The 19,100-nt window shown below is 44.7% G+C and overlaps 1 protein-coding gene across 2 annotated transcripts in view; it reads right to left on the minus strand.

Moving 5' to 3' along the window:
• vps13c (vacuolar protein sorting 13 homolog C) overlaps nt 1-19,100 on the minus strand; it is a 385,292-nt gene that overhangs the window by 277,362 nt on the left and 88,830 nt on the right. For both annotated transcript variants that reach the window (XM_070865206.1, XM_070865205.1), the window contains 4 exons: nt 16,083-16,142; nt 13,905-13,985; nt 11,024-11,081; nt 1,421-1,548 (listed from right to left, as the gene is read on the minus strand). In XM_070865206.1, coding sequence (XP_070721307.1) covers nt 1,421-1,548; nt 11,024-11,081; nt 13,905-13,985; nt 16,083-16,142 — 327 coding nt within the window. The remainder of the gene's footprint in view (nt 1-1,420; nt 1,549-11,023; nt 11,082-13,904; nt 13,986-16,082; nt 16,143-19,100) is intronic.

The raw sequence follows: 19,100 nt of genomic DNA on the forward strand, positions 1-19,100 counted from the left end.
CAATTAGAGCCATTTTCCTGTTCTTGGCCCTGCAAGCTTCTCCCCTTCAAACATTTATCCAATCCGGTTTTGAAAGTTATTATTGAATCTGCTTTCACCACCCTTTCACATAATGCATTCCAGATCATAACAACTCACTGTGTAAAAACATTCTCCCCATCTCCCTTCCGGTTCTTTTGCCAATTACCTTAAATCTGTCTCCTCTGGTTACCAACCTTCTGCCACTAGAAACACAGTCTACTATATCAAAACCCCTCATAATTTTGATTACCTCTATTAAATCTCCCCTTAACGAAGGAGAACAATCCCAGCTTCCCTAGTTGTGCCACATAACTCAAGTCCCTCACCCGATACCATAAATCTCCTCTGTACCCTCGCTAGGGCCCTGGACATCCTTCCTAAAGTTTGATGCCCAGAATTGGACACAATACTCCAAGCTGGGGCCCAACCAGTGATTCATGAAGGTTTCGCTCGGTCACTCTCGCATATCCCAGAATTCAGACTGAGCAGAGAGATAGCAGCGTCTTGCCTTCTCTGCCAGCAATGGTATGCAAAACATTGAAAGTGAAGAACCACTTTTTAAATAGGTTATTGTAAAGAGCATGCAGGAAATCAAATATCAGTGCTTTACTTCTCCCCAATTAGTTTTTTTTAAACAAGCCGAGAGGGATCTGATCCTGAAAGTTTAGACCATTAAAGGCCCAGACCACATGTGTTTAGGGTAATGGAGTCGGATAAAAGTAGAGGTCACGCACCTAAATTAAGAAAACAGAGAGTGAGGTTGGGTCTAGAAGTTTTAGTTAACAACTTGTGGAACAGAATTTCAGAGAAGGCAATGAAGACAGATTCTTTACAGTCCTTCAAGGCAGGCTTAGATGGATTTGTGGAAAACAGCAGCATCTGGAAGGTCAGAGCAAATTATTCTGCAAAATATCAAGTTAGAGAGCTTCTGGAAATTGGCTGACTGCCTGGCCCTGGGAGGGATTTGTGGCACAGTCTCGATTTGTTTGAAGACATTTTGTTTTGCTTCTCGCAGGATGTGGAGGGGGGCAGGGGGGAGGATGGCGGGGATGAAGTCAGCCAAAAAGGATGGGACAAACACATATGGTCCTGACAGTTCATCCTGGATTCACGAACAAACGTTCCACAGGTTCTGCAATAGTAACAGCTGCAATTATCACATTACAGCAGTGCCATCACAGTCCCTCAGCCTGACTGATCTTGTTCCAAAAAGTAACTACAAACCCAGCAGTTAACTCCCTGGGAAAAGTAAAACTTCTGCACATCCAACCTTGCAAATTATTTCTCTTCAATCCTTCACGACCAGCTGTTAATTGTTTTTAAAAGAAGCAATGTGGTATTTTGTAACTAGGTGCTATAATCATCAAGCCACAGGAAAAGCTGCTGAACACAATCTTACCTGCGGCTTTGTCATCTCGATATCAATGCTCTGCACTTCCATGTCCAGATTCATTTTGGGAGCATTCAATTCAGCCTCAGCGTAGGGGTTGATGCAAAGTTTGGCAGATGCCGATATCGGTCGAAAAACTTTAATATAAAACACAATATTCAGCATTAGTACTTAAAACAATGCACCCAAGCAGCGTGCACCTACCTCTGCAGTATACCCTAGTTTCTTGATTAACAACAACATCCCAAGGCGCTTCACGGGAGTATTAGGAGATTAAAAATTTGACAGCAAGCCACATAAGTAGAAATTAGCACAGGTGACCAAATGTTTGCTCAAAGAGGTAGGTTTTAAGGAGCGTCTTGAAGGAGGAAAGAGAGGCGGAGAGGTTTAAGCAGGGAGTTCCAGAGCTTGGGGCCTCATCATCATCACAGGTGGTCTCTCGAATCGAGGATGACTTGCTTCCATGTCAAAAAGTTCACAGGCGTTTCAATGAAGGACATAAAATTCCAGATCCCGAACCAAATCTTGAAGGGTGGAAGATGCCTGTGCATGGATTTTTTTTTAAACACGTGGTGACCATTGCACACCAGCCACCACACAAGCTTGACAGAGCTAGGTCTTGGTCCAGTGACAAGGATTAACCAGGACGACTGGAGACCAGCTCTGCTGCACAGACCTAGTGCGCACACACATCAGTGTGGGCTGGCCTGTGCTGCCCCTGGGTCCTCGCCTCTCCTGGGCCTCGATCACGTCCCTGTACAATCTCTCGCCGCTCCTTCGCCCCGACCTCGCCGCTCCTGCTGTACCTGCCCACGCTCCAATCACCGACCTGGACCTTGGTGACGTCCCTCTTCGCTGCCGTTGCTCTCCTGCTCCAGCACGTGCTGCGCCGCCATGCTGCTCCTTCCGCTCCCCGGCCTGCTCCAATGGTGCTCGCCGCTCAGACTAGGCAACAGAAGGCACGGCCACCAGTGGTCGAGCGATTATAATCACGGATGCTCAAAAGGACAGAACTAGAGGAGTTACTGCTCTTAAAAAAAAATCAAAATTTAAATGATATCCTAATTCTAGAGGTTTTATTTGAGCAGGTTCAATCGCATGGCATTTACTTAAAAGTTACAACATTAAGTTTTTTCCCTTTCAGCATATTTGAGGTTGCTGCTGTAGTTGTTTTTGAAATTGGAGGATAAATTCAAACACCATGTGATGTAATAATCTAACCTTTGTTATTGGTGTTCTTTGAATATATTGCTTGACTTGCAATTCAGCTCAAAATGGTGAATAAGTAGAAAGACCATTCTAAGCGCTCGCTTAGGTCCGTTCTGCTCTTAGGCCATGTATTATATCGATATGTGCCACATCAGTGTATATTCTTGCAAGCAAGACTGCAGAAGTTCCGACAGAGAATAAAGAATATTTAATGAAATCACATGATAGTCACTTTCAAGTGAGCCACTCAAGTACTCCTATTGCAATTCAGTCATCAACCGACATCAATGATCCGTAAAGCTCGATCACCACAAGTAGAGATCAGGCCTGAATTCTAGTCACACTTCATCACCAACAAAACTTACACAAGCATTTCCTGAAATAATACAGCACAGAAGGGGGCCATTCGGCCCATCGTGCCTGTGCAGCACTTTTGAAAGATCTTCTCAATTAGTCCCACTCCCCTGCTCTTTCCCTATAGCTTGCAAATTTTTCCTATTCAAGTATTTATCCAATCCCCCTTTGAAAGTTATGATTGTAGTGGAGGCAGACTCACTCAGTCAGTGCATTCCAGATCATCAGAACATGCTGCATAGAAACAATTTCTTAAACCTGTGCCCTCCCCTTCTGCCACAAGAAACAATTTCTCCTTACTTACTCTATCAAAACCATTCATGATTTTGAACACCTATTAAAACTCCCCATAACCTTCTCTGCTCTGAGAACAATACCTGCTTCTCTAATCTCCCCACATAACTGAATTCCCACATCCTTGGTATATTCTAGTACATCTTCTCTGCATACTCTCTAAGTCTTTCACATCCTTTCTAAAGTGTGGTGCCCAGAATTGGACACAGTACTCCAGCTGGGGCCCAACAAGTGTTTTTTTTTTACCTTTAGGTTTAGCATAACTTCCTTGCTTTTGCCTCTATTTATAAAACCATGGATCCTGTATGCTTTTTAAACAGCTTTCTCAACTTGTCCTGGCACCTTCAAAGATTTATGTACATGCACCCCAGGTCTCTCTGTTCCTGCACCCCCTGTAAATTGTCCATCAGCATAGGCAGTCCCTCGAAATCGAGGAAGACTTGCTTCCACTCTAAAAGTGAGTTCTCAGGTGACTGAACAGTCCAATACGGGAATTGCAGTCTCTGACACAGGTGGGACAGTGGTTGAGGGAAAGGGTGGGTGGGACTGGTTTACCGCACGTTCCTTCCGCTGCCTGCGCTTGTTTTCTGCATGCTTTCGGCGACGAGACTCTAGGTGCTCAGCGCCCTCCCGGATGCTCTTCCTCCACTTAGGGTGGTCTTTGGCCAGGGACTCCCAGGTGTCGGTGGGGATGTTGCATTTTATCAAGGAGGCTTTGAGGGTGTCCTTGAAACGTTTCCTCTGCCCACCTTGAGCTCGCTTGCCGTGTAGGAGTTCCGAGTAGAGCGCTTGCTTTGGGAATCTTGTGTCAGGCATGAGAACAATGTGGCCCTCCCAGCGGAGCTGGTCGAGTGCGATCAGTGCTTCGATGCTGGGGATGTTGGCCTGGTCAAGTACACTAACGTTGGTGCATCTGTCCTCCCAGGGGATTTGCAGGCTCAGAGCTCCTATATGACTCAGAGACATGGACCATGTACAGTAGACACCTCAAATCGCTGGAGAAATACCACCAACGATGTCTCCGCAAGATCCTGTAAATTGTACCATTTAGGACATATTGCATTTCCTCATTCTTCCTTCCAAAATTCATCACTTCACACTTTTCTGCATTAAATTTCATCTTCCATGTGTCAGCCCATTTCCTCCTGAAGTCTGCGACTATCCTCCTCACTATTTACGACATTTCAGAGTTTTGTCTCATCTGCAAACTTTGAAACTATGCCCTGTAAACCCAAGTCCAGATTGTTACTATATGGCAAAAAGAGCAGTGGTCCTACTACCGACCCCTGGGCAACACCACCTCTAGTCTGGAATACAACCGTTCACCACTACTCTCTGCTTTCTGTCCCTCAGCCAATTTTGTCTCCACGCAGTCACTGGCCCTTTAATCCCATGGGATTCAATTTTGTTAACAAGTCCATTATATGGTACTTTATCCAGTTTTACCCAGAAAGCCCAAATACGCAACATCAACCCACTACCCTCATCAACCCTCTCCGTTAATTCATTGAAGAACTCAATCAAATTAGTTAAACACAATTTGTCTTCAAGAAATCCGCATTTGTTGTCATCGATTATCCCATATTTGTTCAAGTGAAAATTAATTTTGTCATGGATTACAGTTTCAAAGTATATATAAGAACATAACAAATAGGAGCAGGAGTAGGCCATTTGGCCTCTCGAGCCTGCTCCGCCATTTAATATCATGGCTGATCTGATCTTGGCCTCAACTCCACTTCCCTGCCCGCTTCCCATAACCCGCAACTCCCTCATCTTTCAAAAATCTGTCTATCTCCACCTTAAATATATTCAATGACCCAGCTTCCACAGCTCTCTGGGGTAGAGAATTCCAAAGATTCACGAAGAAGAATTCCTCCTCATCTCCATTTTAAATGTGCGACCCCTTATTCTGAGACTATGCCCCCTAGTTCTAGATTCCCCCACGAGGAGAAACATCCTCTCTGCATCTACCCTGTTGAGCCTCCTCAGAATCGTATACGTTTCAATAAGATCACCTCTCATTCTTCTAAACTCCAATGAGTATAGGCCCAACCTGCTCAACTTTTCTTCATCAGGCAACCCATTCATTTCAGGAATCAACTTCATGAACCTTCTCTGAACTGCCTCCAATGCAAGTATATCCTTCCTTAAATAAGGAGACCAAAAACTGTCTAGGTGTGACCTCACCAATACCCTTACGGTTGTAGCAGGACTTCTCTGCTTTTATACGCCAACCCCCTTGCAATAAAGGCCAACATTCCATTTGCCTTCCTAATTACTTGCTGTACCTGCATACTAACTTTTTGTGTTTCATATACAACGACCCCCCAGATCCCTCTGTACTGCAGCATTTTGTAATCTCACCATTTAAAATAATAATTTGTTTTTTTATTTTTCCTACCAAAGTGGATAACCTCACATTTTCCCACAGTATACTCCATCTGACAAATGTTTGCCCACTCACTTAGCCTGTCTATATCCCTTTGCAGATTCTTTGCGTCCTCCGCATAACTTGCTTTCCCACCTATCTTTGCATCATCATCGCGAGACTGACTGGTCCATAGTTACCGGGTTTATCCTGCGCCCCTTTTTTTGAACAAGAGTGTAACATTTGCAATTTTTGAAAGTCTGGCACCGCTTAAATGTTCCCTGTAAGATGCGCTTTGTTCGCGTGGCCTGCTTCGTTTAGTGCGTGATCCCTTTAAATGCGTGGCATTTACAATGGAGGAGAAGCCGGTGAGCAGCCTGCGCGGGACCTTTCCCATTAATACACGGTCACTTAGAGGGAACATCGCACCCCTCCCATATCTGAAGAGGACTTAATCATTGTGGCCAGAGCCTTCGCTATCGTCACTCAGCAGCCTAGAATGTATCCCAGCAGATCGGGTGATTTTGTACTTTTGTAGCCAACCTTTTAAGTACCTCCTCTGTAGCTATTTTTATCCTGTGTAATTTTTCTACTACCTCCATCATCAGTCATAGGCAGTCCCTCGAATCGAGGATAACTTGCTTCCACGTCAAAAAGTTCACAGGTGTTTCAATGAAGGACATAAAATTTCAGGTCCCGAACCAAATCTTGGAGGGTGGAAGATGCCTGTGCGTGGATTTTTTTTTTTTTTTTTTTTTAAAACATGGGGTGGCCGTTGCACACCAGCCACCACACGGGCTGGACAGAGCGAGGTCTTGGTCCAATGGCAAGGATTAACCAAGACGACTGGAGACCAGCTCTGCTGCACGGACCTAGTGCGCACACATATCGCAGTGTGGGCTGGCCCGTGCAGCCCCTGGGCCCTCGCCTCTCCTGGGCCCCGAACTTGCGCCTCTCCTGGGCCCCGATCATATCCCTCTACGAACTCTTGCCGCTCCTTCGCCCCGACCTCGCCTCTCCTGCTGTACCTGTCCACGCTCCAATCACCGACCTGGACCTTGATGACGTCCCTTTTCACTGCCGTTGCTCTCCTGCTCCAGCACTCGATGTCAGACAAGCAGCATGACGTATCAAAGGGATCAAGCGAGGTGGTGGTGGATGGAGCAGAGTGTCTTCACCATACATGTGGAACCTGACATTTTGTTTTCGGGTCACTGAGGGGCAGCATGCAGATGAGAAATAGGAGGGGCCAAGGATATGTCATTGGGGACTCCAGTCAGCAGGAAAAGAAGCCTCTGCAGGCGATTCTCTAGCTATGACTGGACAAACAAGCATGGAACCAGGCAATGGGAGTTACACTCAGCTGGGTCACCTTTACTGTGACATTGGCAGCGTCGATAGTGGCGAGAGGGGCAAAGTGCCCTCTGCTTCCACAAGATCTTTTTGGTCCCGATTCAGTCCCACCCTTCCTTTGACTACACTCTTACTATTTATGTTTTTAAAAGGCTTTTGGATTTCCTTTTGTTACCCGATAATCTATCTCACATACTCTCCGTGACCCTCTTATTTCCTTTTTCAATTCGCCCCTGTACTTTTTATATTCAGCTTGTCTCTCTACTGTATTACACATCTGACATTTACCATAAGCCTCCTTATTCTGTTCCATTTTAATCTCTATCAGATAGAAATTCAGTATCGCTCCGTTTGGGGGCGGTAACAGTTGGGCGGCGTGAGAGTTAGTGCCAGGTGCTGAAGTCTCGTCCCTCTTTAAAAATTCGGGTTACCGCCCCCGGAATAAGTGGAGCGTTAAATAAAGTGCGCCACTTCCTTCCTGGGGCACTAGCGGGGTGTCTGTCTCAGCGCAGCGCTGTGCACTGGGCCGTGCAGGGCTGCCGCATCCGAGGGCCCCTACCCTCACTTAAAGTGAAAGGCTCACACTGCCGACTCTGCAAAGTACATAATAACATAAGAAATAGGAACAGGAGTAGGCCATACGGCCCTTCGAGCCTGCTCCGCCATTTAATAAGATCATGGCTGATCCGATCATGGACTCAGCTCCACTTCCCCGCCCGCTCCCCATAACCCCTTATCACTCAAGAAACTGTCTATTTCTGTCTTAAATTTATTCAATGTGCCAGCTTCCACAGCTCTGAGGCAGCGAATTCCACAGATTTACAACCCCGAGAAGAAATTCCTCCTCATCTCAGTTTTAAATGGGCGGCCTCTTATTCTAAGATCGTGCCCTCTAGTTCTAGTCTCCCCCATCAGTGGAAACATCCTCTCTGCATCCACCTTGTCAAGCTCCCTCATAATCTTATACGTTTCGAAAGGATCACCTCTCATTCTTCTGAATTCCAATGAGTAGAGGCCCAACCTACTCAACCTTTCCTTATAAGTCAACCCCTAATCCCCGGAATCAACCTAGTGAACCTTCTCTGAACTGCCTCAAAAGCATCCTTTTGTAAATATGGAAACCAAAACTGTACGCAGTATTCCAGGTGTGGCCTCACCAATACTCTGTACAACTGTAGTAAGACTTCCCTGGTTTTATACTCCATTCCCTTTGCAATAAAGGCCAAGATTCCATTGGCCTTCCTGATCACTTGCTGTACCTGCATACTATCCTTTTGTCTTCATGCACAAGTACCCCCAGGTCCCGCTGTATTGCAGCACTTTGCAATCTTTCTCCATTTAAATAATAACTTGCTCTTTGATTTTTTTTCTGCCAAAGTGCATGGCCTCTCACTTTCCAACATTATACTCCATCTGCCAAATTTTTGCCCACTCACTTAGCCTGTCTATGTCCTTTTGCAGATTTTTTGTGTCCTCCTCACACATAGTAAAGAGGGATCTACCTGGACCCGTATGGAGCAGGGGTGCTGCACGCTCAGCCCGGCACTCGAGCAGAGCGCCAGGCTGATCAATCACGGTCAGTACCCCGTGAAAAAACCGGATCAGCAGTGCCAACAAGGTCATTTTTTTTTTTACTTTTTCACTCGGCCACCTCACCTTTAATTTTTACCCTGGTAGCAGCCGGCCGCCTGAACCGCACCTCCTGCAACAGCCGGTGTTTTCACCCGGCGTTGCTTCAGAGGGGCGAAAGCGAATTTCGGGGCCGGGGCGCTAATGGGACGATGCGCACAGTGAGCGCAGGAGATCGGGGCGCAAAGCCATAGTGCCACCGCTAAACTCCCGGTCAATATGGCGGGTGTCGGTAACAGAACTGCGCCCCGTTAGAATCCCATAGGGGTCACAAATGAGTTCAATTTCTAGCATAAAATTTTGAGTCATGCAGAGCGCTCTCACTTTGGATACCGTTCGTTCCCCTTGTGGGAATGTATAGAGTTCTGTACCAGTACTATCTCCTCTTTGAAGACCTCACATTGCTCATTCACTGTTTTACTTACCAATCTTTGATTCAATCAAACAGGTTCTCTTTCAACTTATTGAAATTAGCCCTCGTCCATGTTTGATTGTTCCGTGTTATTTTACATCTGAACCTAATGATATTATAATCAGTTTCCCAAATGCTCCCTCACTCAAACATGCTCCACTTTGTTCCCTAGAATCAGATCCAGTTCTGGTTCCTCCCTCACTGGACTGGAAATATACAATCAAGCAAGTTCTGTTGTATAAATTTCTGGAATTCCAAATCCTCCTTGTCCATTACACTGTTATTTTTCCAACCAATATTAGAATAATTGTAGTCTCCCATTATCACTACTCTATAGTTATTGTAGCTTTCTGGAATTTGCCAAATTTGTCCCTCTATCTCCTTCCCCACAATTTGGTGGCCCATGGTATATTCCCAGCAGCATAACAGCTCTTCTATTATTCCTTAATTCTAACCAAATAGATTCCGTCTTTGTATTCTCAAGTATATCATCCCTTTCTAGTACTGCAACAGTACCTTTGATCAACATGGTCATCCCCGTCCTTTTATTCTTATCCTACCGCAATTGAATACTTAGTAGTCAAAAAAAGTACGTTCCCAATCCTCCCCTTGTTTGAGCCAGATCTCTGTTGTTGCCACTATATCATAATTCCTCGTGGCAATTTGTGCCTACAGCTCACCTACCATGTACCACACTGCGTATATTTACTCTCATGCACTTCAAACCCATCCCAGTCTGCCTCTGATCCCACCTATTTCTGAACTACTCTTTTTTCGAACACTGTTTGCCTCTCCCTGTCCTCTGTGCACCTTATTCCTCCTCTCCAGTGCTTCTTCCTGATGCCCCTTCCCAGTCTTTACCCATAAGCAGCCAAAATTAAATATCAGATGACCAACAAGACCCACTTATCTTAGCGCTAAACCACCAGACACAGAAATCTCTCTGAACAATTGCCCCCTGTAAATTAGTGGCTGGGTGTGGACAAGTCCTCATAGATAGCAGTGTGTCTCTATATATCACCTTTCAGTTTAGAAAATGAGAAATAGACTAGGAACCCGAGGTTCTCCAAAACAAGACAAGTTTCCTATTCAGCCAAGACGTAGCAAACTCCACTATCCAGAACAAAGCTTGATCAGCATCTCATCTACTAGCCTAAACATTCACAACCTCCACCACCGGCACAGCTTGGCTGCAGTTTGTCCTATTGACAACATGCACTGCAGTAAGTCGACAAAGGTTTCCTTGATAGCACCTCTCAAACCCACGATATCCACCACCGAGGTGTAAAGTCTTTACTCTACAATATGAAACCACACGGGGCACATTCTGGGGACAAGGTCACTCTGTGACCTTAACTCTTTATTCACAGGACTCCAAAGACGATGACACTGCATGGGACCTCCCTTTTTATACCTGTGTAATCAGGTAAGGAGTGTCTCCCACAAGTTCACCCCTTGTGGTCAAGGTGTGCATCTAGATTGAGTGTATACAGTAATACAGTGATTTCATACATGACAGAGGAGGACAAGGGAAGCAGATTCATAGGAATATGCATAGCAAGCTCCCTCAAACATCATCTCCACTCTCCCCTCCAAGACACACACCATCCTGACTTGGACATGCATCGCCATTGCTTCATTATCGCTGGGTCAAAATCATGGAACTCCCTCCCTAACAGCATTGTGGGAGTACCTTCGCCACACGGGACTACAGTGGTTCAGGAAGTCCCACCACCACCTTCTCAGAGGAATGAGCATGGGCAATAAATGCCGGCCTTGCCAGAGACACCCACATCCAGAGATAGAATTTTTAAAAAGAACTGATTGGAATTGCAGACTTCGTGTACAAAACACAAACTAAATAATAATCTTTTAACGCGCAGAAGTCCCAGTCTCAATCGCAACAGTTCTTTACACTTCGTAAATGTCTTCTATAACAACCAAAGGATTTATAAAATCAGTTCACAGTAACAGCTGCAATGATGACACTTACTGTAGTGATGATTTTTGGGTTCGTGAGCACTTGAAGCTATCCCTCCTTTCAGCTGCACCTGTCAAAATCAAGATTACACATGGTGATGTAGTTACTGAAACAAAAATGATGATCTTTAACAATACTGCACAATTTATGAACCATACATTTTCCTGAAACAACATTTGCCAAATAGTGAGGTATTGTGCTTAAATGTCATACGGAATAAAATAACGAACAGCTTGATATAACGCTTCCAACCTCGACCAAAGGACCCCTGGCCTGTGACACATCCTCTTTATCACTTGCAGAAACCCATTTAACCTGCACAGATTCATTTTGTTTTTAAATATTTACCACTACTGGGAAAGCGACCACTTTGAGCAAATGATTGAGAACATGACAAAGAAAGCCTTGCATTTATATAGCACCTTTCACGACCACCAGACAACCCAAAGCGCTTTACAGCCAATGAAATACTTTTGAAGTGCTGTTGTAATGTAGGAAATGCAGCAGCCAAGTCGCACACAGCAAGTTCCCTGAAACACAATGTGGTAATGGCCATATTATCTGTTTTAGTGATGTTAATTGAGGAATAAATATGGGCAATAACTCCCCTGCTCTTCTTCGAAATAATGCCATGGGATCTTTTACGTCCACCTGAGAGTGTAGATGGGGCCTCGGCTTAACACAACCTTCTGACTCAGGCGAGAGTGCTTCCCACTGAGCCACTGGCTGACAACTACTCCATCAGATCTTGCTGCTTGCTATCATTCACTGAAGGAAATAGAGCAGTATGCATCAACAGGAAGGAAAGCCAACCAGATCTTAGGAAGCAGAGAGAGGGACAGAGTACAAATCATTGATCTCAGCGAATCTGTGCAAAGCACAAGTACAATCACATCTGGAGTACTGGGTACAACACTGGTCACCATACTACAGCAAGAATACCCAGACACTTGAGGCAGCACAGAAACTGATAGCTTGGCCCAGAAATTGTGGTCGGAGGCTTTCTGTGGGCAGATGCTTCTGACCGAAATTATTTTTTATTAAGTACCTGGTGGTCCGGAGGAATGTTTTTTTTAACAGTCCGAGGCCCCCTTTCACAGCCCAGCGTATGGGCTCACACATCCCAGCATCACGTGGGCCAGGACCACCAATGAGCATGTGGTATTCTACATTATTTTCCTATATTACAACAGTAACTGCATTCCAAACGTACTTCGTTGGCTGTAAAGTTCTTTGAGACGTCCAGTGGTCGTGAAAGGCGCTATATAAATACAAGTCTTTCTTTTATCCTCATTGATAATGGTGAGTTACGTTTGTACGAGCTCCCATTACTATTAATGTGAATGCCCCAAAACACAGAAGCACAACACAATAAATAAAAAAAACACCTCACATATTTAAAATTAATTAAAATTGAATTTAATTAAATGTTAGACAAAAAGAAAATTTGAATTTTGTGTGTGTGTTTTAATAGGGGTAAAAATAAACTTACCTTAATGGACAGGATTCTCAATATAAAAATTAGTGATATGGGGCCCAAGTTTCAAGCGATCCTGGAATAAAACGTGCGCCTAATCCTTACCGCGGTATTCTTGACGTTCATCAGGCCTCTATTGGACTCAGCATAGCGCAGCAGGAGGCGCAGCTATGGACGTGCTGCGTCAACACAGCCAGCAAGGAGGCGGGGCTAGTGTCTCCGAGTGACGACAGCATTGCGCATGCCCGTTGGAGCGTGTGCGCATGCGCAATGGCTCACAAACATTGCCAATCGGCCATCATTAAAGGTGGCCCCGTAGCCCCTGGCCGAACTGCCCGAATGGATAGGCGCTGCGTGCTGCAGTAGGTGAGGTAGGAACTTTTAATTCTTTATTTATTGATGTATTTATCATGTATTATTGATGATGTGAAATGTTTAATGCTTTGGAAAATCCTCTAACTCTCCTACACCTGCCCCCCCCCTCCTCTACTATCTCTGGCTACCTGCTCTCATTTCTTAAGTCTACACAAGGTTTTTCTGAGGGTACAAAAGTGGATACATACGCTGGCCTAAGTTAGTTTGGAGTAACTTTTAGCTGTCTAAACTTAAATGGCCAAAACAGGCGCAAGTGGCTGGTAACGCCCCCTTTTGAAAAAAAACTAAAAAGAAACTGAACTAACTCACAAACTGGAGCAAACTAAATGGGGAGAATTGCGATTCTTAAGATACTCCAAAAAAACTAGTTGCTTCAAAAAAATAGGAGCAACTCCTGTCGAAACTTGAGCCCGTTTAACAATTTATTTTCTATCACTTAAAACTCTAATGTTGGTAAAAGTATTCTATACGCCCGGTTTTACCAGGCATAAGAGTTTGAAGGACATTCGCTGGGCAAGAGTTGGGCAAATAGCCCAAATCTCCACCCTGCGAAGGCCCTTCTCCCGGGGATGCGTGCAATCTGTCAAAAGACATTTTGCCAGTTCGCAAATGTTGGTTCTCGGCGCATGTGCATCGCGCACTGAGAACCGGCATTTGCGATGCCTCTTCGGGCACGTACGCACATCGCATGCATCCAGAGGGGCTGCAATTTATGGCCCCTTGTTTAAATCATCCGAGCTACAAGATGACGGCTAATTGGTATTATAAATTAAATAGTCCAGGACCGGGGTTCTCAACCAGGGAGCCTGGAATTTCCTACTTTTAAGGCGGCTCAGGAGGGAATTTTCAACAAATACATATCTGGCCTTCATCTATAAAAAAAAGTGTCAATTGGAAATTGTGTGTGGCCAAGAAAGGAAATGGAAGAAAATACAAAAATGTCATACAGGACTATCTCAAAACAGCCTTTAATAATGCACACACGTGAAACCAGAATAAATTTTCAAGTCGTCCAAGTCAAAATGATACGGACATACATACCAAGATTTGTTCCCTCGAGCCTTGGCAAAACAATGGACTGTTCACATTCCAGTAGGCACAGAGGCAATCTAAGCGGACAAGCTGAAAAACAAACAAATACCATTATTCCCCCAAAAGGAAATAACCTTTGAATTTAAAATCCACTGAACAAATTGAGTAGTTACCTAATCACAATTTCAAACAGTCAATACTGAAACCACAAGACAAAGTGACTCGCAGTTTACATATATACACAAAAGCAAAGTCTATTTATTTTTGTAGAAAAATGTTTGCATTAGCATTAGTCCAGCACACTTCGCAAGTAGCTTTTCATTTGCACCATCCCCATTCCCAAAGGCAATGATCCAAACTAATGTACACTTCATAGAATCAAAAATTGCAGCAGGGAAGGAGTCCCTTTGGCCCATTCTGCCTGTGCCATTATAAAGTCTTGAGCTGAAGCTTTCTACTTTAATCCCATTTTCCTGCATTTCCTCATTATATTTTCAACTACCTATCCAATTCCATTCCAAATTGTGTTATAGTTTCTACACAACAAGCATCTATGGTTAAACGTTCCATGCTCTACTTAGCCTCTCTGTGGAAAAACCTCCAACTTTCCCTTTATTTTTAGGGATAATCTTGAGCCTATGCTCTACTTGTTAGCAATTCACCAACTTGTGGAAACAACCTTTTATTAATTATCTCCCAAAACCTTTTGTAATTTTGAAATCAGTATTAGATCTCCTTTAACCTATTCTGTTGCAGTGAAAAAGTTCACATTTCTGAGAGTCTTTCTTCAGAACAATATCCTCAGTCCCAGAATCATGTGTGATATTTCACTGTACACTTTGTGACTGTAGTATTCTTCCTATAATGGGGTGCCCAGAACGGCATGCAATACTCCAACTATGGCCTCAACAAGTTCTCGTACAAACTCAGTATCACTGCTTTGCTTTTACATCCAAGTATAAAACCCAGAATGCCATTTGCCTTTAAGGCCTTTTCTATCTGCACTCCCACCTTCAAAGATCTATGTACCTCCACCCTAGATCTCCCTTCATCCACTCAGATAAGAATCTTACCATTCAAGTGTACAGGTGCAACCGAGACTGTTCCAGATTCCATGTTTTTCCAGATTTTGGATCGTCTTTCTGACGTCACAAATCCGGAAACACCTGAGCCTAGGTTCGGGTATTTCCGGATTTCGCAATGTCAGAAAGGGGCGAGAAGCTGTTCGAGCTGCTGGCCCTGTCGGTCAGGTCGTCAGATGTGGCCCCGCCACGGAGGACCTGTCCGGGCGGGCCCAGTCGATGAGGTCATCGGGCGTGGCCCTGTCGATGAGGAGCTGTCCGAGCGGGCCCCATCAATGAGGTCGTCGGGCGTGGCCCTGTCGATGAGGAGCTGTCCGAGCGGGCCCCATCAATGAGGTCATCGGGCGTGGCCCCGTCGATGAGGAGCTGTCCGAGCGGGCCCCATCAATGAGGTCGTCGGGCGTGGCCCTGTCGATGAGGAGCTGTCCGAGCGGGCCCCATCAATGAGGTCGTCGGGCGTGGCCCCGTCGATGAGGACCTGTCCGGGCAGGCCCCGTCGATGAGGAGCTGTCTGGGCGGGCCCGCTGAGGAGGCCCCAAGGTAAGGTCAGAGGCGGCGAGGCAAGGGCAGCGGCGGCGAGCAAGGTGAGGGGCGGTTTGGCGAGGCCCGAGGTCAGGCAGAGGTGGGACCCTGAGGTCAGCGGGTCCGGATTCCGGACCACCCTGCCACCGATCAGTCTGGATTGCGGAACTCTGGATTTTGGATGCTGCACCTGTACTTTGCACCTGCTACTTATTTGCGCACTCTACCTACCCAAGTCATTTGCCACCTTCCGTATCCTTCTAGGCAGTTACTATGACCACTAATTTGACGTCATCAGCAAGCTTCAATATAATTCACTGCAATTACATCCAAATAATTTGTATAAATGTTAAACTCCAAGCCACACCACATCCTGCCAATCTGAACTGTTCCTATAATCTTAGCTTCCTGTCCGCCTCTCCTCTGTATTCATACAGCTATATTGCCATTAATACCATGTGCCTTAATTTTCGTAACAAGCCTCTTGACATTTCAAACACCAGATGTACACATCCACAACAGTCACAAATTAGTCAATCATAGTTTCATCAGGCTTTCTCAATTTAATGTGACAACTAAATACCTTGTAGATGATTTTTACAGTGTCGCTCAGTATACATGGTGTCCAGTTTTCATCCGCTGTCTAGAAATAAAAGTGGATGGTAAATAATATATTTATCGGCTATTTGCACAGATGTATATTTACATTTGATTTTGGCATTTTGATTCACAGTATTTTGAAAGCAACAATGTAGTGAACTCAAGACAGAAACTTGGAAGAACATAAGAAATAGGAGCAAGAGTAGGCCATTTGGCCCCTCGAGCCTGCTCCGCCATTTAATACGACCATGGCTGATCTGATCATGGACTCAGCTCCACTTCCCCGCCCGCTCCCCATAACCCTTTACTCCCTTACTACAGTACTGTGAGAAAAGATAAATTTCTAATAACGTGGCAAACAACACGGCTAATCTATAGATTTCCACTCGGGTTATACTGCTAATCATGCTTTGACCTACAATCAAAGAATGTTCAAGTCAGTTACTTTCAAGCAAGTAAGATTTTATCTTAAGTGATCAAACCAGCACACCAAGTATTTAGATTCTTACAGTTTGAACGAAGTGGCTTATTTTGTTATTGCCACACAAGACCAGCAGCATTCACTCTCTTCCTCTATCCCATTACTAATTTATATTAAGAAATTAAATTATGGAACAGTGGAAAATCGTTGGAGAAAATAGGTTGTCCAACCGCTCAGACGTCCGGTGGTTGTGAAAGGCGCTCTATAAATGCAAGTCTTTCCATTCTACCCCAGCAATCAAGTACCGCTAACTACAGCAAAAGCACAAATGCCCCGTTAAAGAGCACTTAGTAAATCACGTTACATCACCAAACAGAAGCTTTCTGCAGTGTTGCAGCACTCAGAATTAGAGGCAGCGTGATGTTCAACACACAAAGTAAAGATATCTTGCCTTTACTGGTATAAATGAGCAAGGCAGCAGGATTTTTTTGTAGTAAATGATGCACTCAGCCAAGTTCAGCATCAGGTGAAGTGGTTTCAGCTTCACACACACATTAAACTTGTGGAGCATCAATATAATGTGAACTTGCTGCAAAGTGGAGTCCTTCTTCATGTCACAGCGCTTTATTCCAGTGTCACATCAGGTCGCAACACCAGACTGTGGCTGTATTTACATTATAGCAGCAAAAATAGAAAAACAATTTATAATTTAAATGGAGAAAAATTGCAACGTGCTCCAGTACAGAGGGACCTGGGGGTCCTTGTGCATGAAACACAAAAAGTTAGTATGCAGGTACAGCAAGTAATCAGGAAGGCAAATGAAATCTTGGCCTTTATTGCAAGGGGGATAGAGTATAAAAGCAGAGAAGTCCTGCTACAACTGTACAGGGTATTGGTGAGGCCACACCTGGAGTACTGCGTACAGTTTTGGTTTGCATATTTAAGAAAGGATATACTTGCATTGGAGGCTGTTCAGAGAAGGTTCACTCGGTTGATTCCGGGGATGAGGGGGTTGACTTATGAGGAAAGGTTGACTAGGTTGGGCCTCTACTCATTGGAATTCAGAAGAATGAGAGGTGATCTTATCAAAACATACAAGCTAATGAGGGGGCTCGACAAGGTGGATGCAGAGAGGATATTTCCACTCATAATCGAAACTAAGACTAGGGGACGTAGTCTCAGAATAAGGGGTCGCCCATTTAAAACTGAGATGAGGAGGAATTTCTTCTCTGAGGGTTGTAAATCTGTGGAATTCTCTGCCCCAGAGAGCTGTGGAGGCTGGGTCATTGAATATATTTAAGGCAGAAGATAGACTGATTTTTGAGCGATAAGGGAATAAGGGGTTATGGGGAGCGGGAAGGGAAGTGGAGCTGAGTCCATGATCAGATATGATCTTATTGAATGGCGGAGCAGGCTCGTGGGGCCGTATGGCCTACTCCTGCTCCTATTTTTAATGTTCTTATGTTATGTAAAATCAGTGGGAAGCAAAATTTGTTTGGTCCAACACTTCATTTGTAGTGTTAGTGCACGTTTAATAACTACAGACCAAACTTCAGGTGTAAATATTTATTGATGAAAGGACAATCGCAGCTTACAAACAACTTGCACATATTAATGCTCATATTTAAAGTGAAACCATAACTGCAAACACTGGAAAACTGAAAATACTGAAAAACAAAGTTCACTTCCGAACTCGAAAGATCAAGTCAGGAGTACAACGGAATAATCACCACTCGCCTGGATGTGTGCAGTTGCAGTAACACTGAAGTAGCTCAAGATCACCCAGGACCGAGCAGTTATATTTTGATTGGCTCCGCACACCACTATAATGAATATTTGCACACTCCCGTACCAGCACACTGTAGCTTCAGAATGTGCGGTCTCCAGCAAGCACTGTAGCAACTCACCAAGATTACTTCCTTCCTCTGTTAGTTGTACAGCCAAGAAGGACAAGGGCAGCAATATCTTGGAAACACCATCTCCAAGCACCCCTTCCAAGTCATATACCATTCTGGTTTGGACATGTAATGCTGCTCCTTCATTATCACTGGGTTAGTATCCTGAAATTCCCTGCCCAACAGCATAAGGACTACAGCATTTCAGAGAAGGCCCGCCACACTGTAATGGGGCAACAAATACGGTCATGCCATCATTGCCCGTATCCAGAAAGCAAACAAAATGCTAGGTTAACCTTTTGAGCATAAACTTTTCATTCACCCTGACCTACTGTGCATTGCCATCATTTTCTGATTTTATATTAGCATACACAGAGTGTGTCCTGATTTTTAAAATATTACATTTTCAAATCTTTCATTTATGCACTAACAGCAGTTTACAAAAAGTGGAAGTTTTCCACTAATTGAGTACCAAATAGATGAGAGAGAGATTTCTTTGGCAGCTTTGGAGTCAGGTCCTAGTATTCAATAGCATCACTTTCACCACTAGGATTGGCCCTCACCCACCACAGTACAACTGCTCTTACCTTCTGAGCGGCCCCTGTCCTACGAGCACCATTGGAGCAGGCCGGGGAGCGGAAGGAGCAGCATGGCGGCGCAGCACGTGCTGGAGCAGGAGTGTAAC

Source organism: Pristiophorus japonicus, chromosome 21 (assembly GCF_044704955.1).
Source record: "Pristiophorus japonicus isolate sPriJap1 chromosome 21, sPriJap1.hap1, whole genome shotgun sequence".
Taxonomy (NCBI): domain Eukaryota; kingdom Metazoa; phylum Chordata; class Chondrichthyes; family Pristiophoridae; genus Pristiophorus; species Pristiophorus japonicus.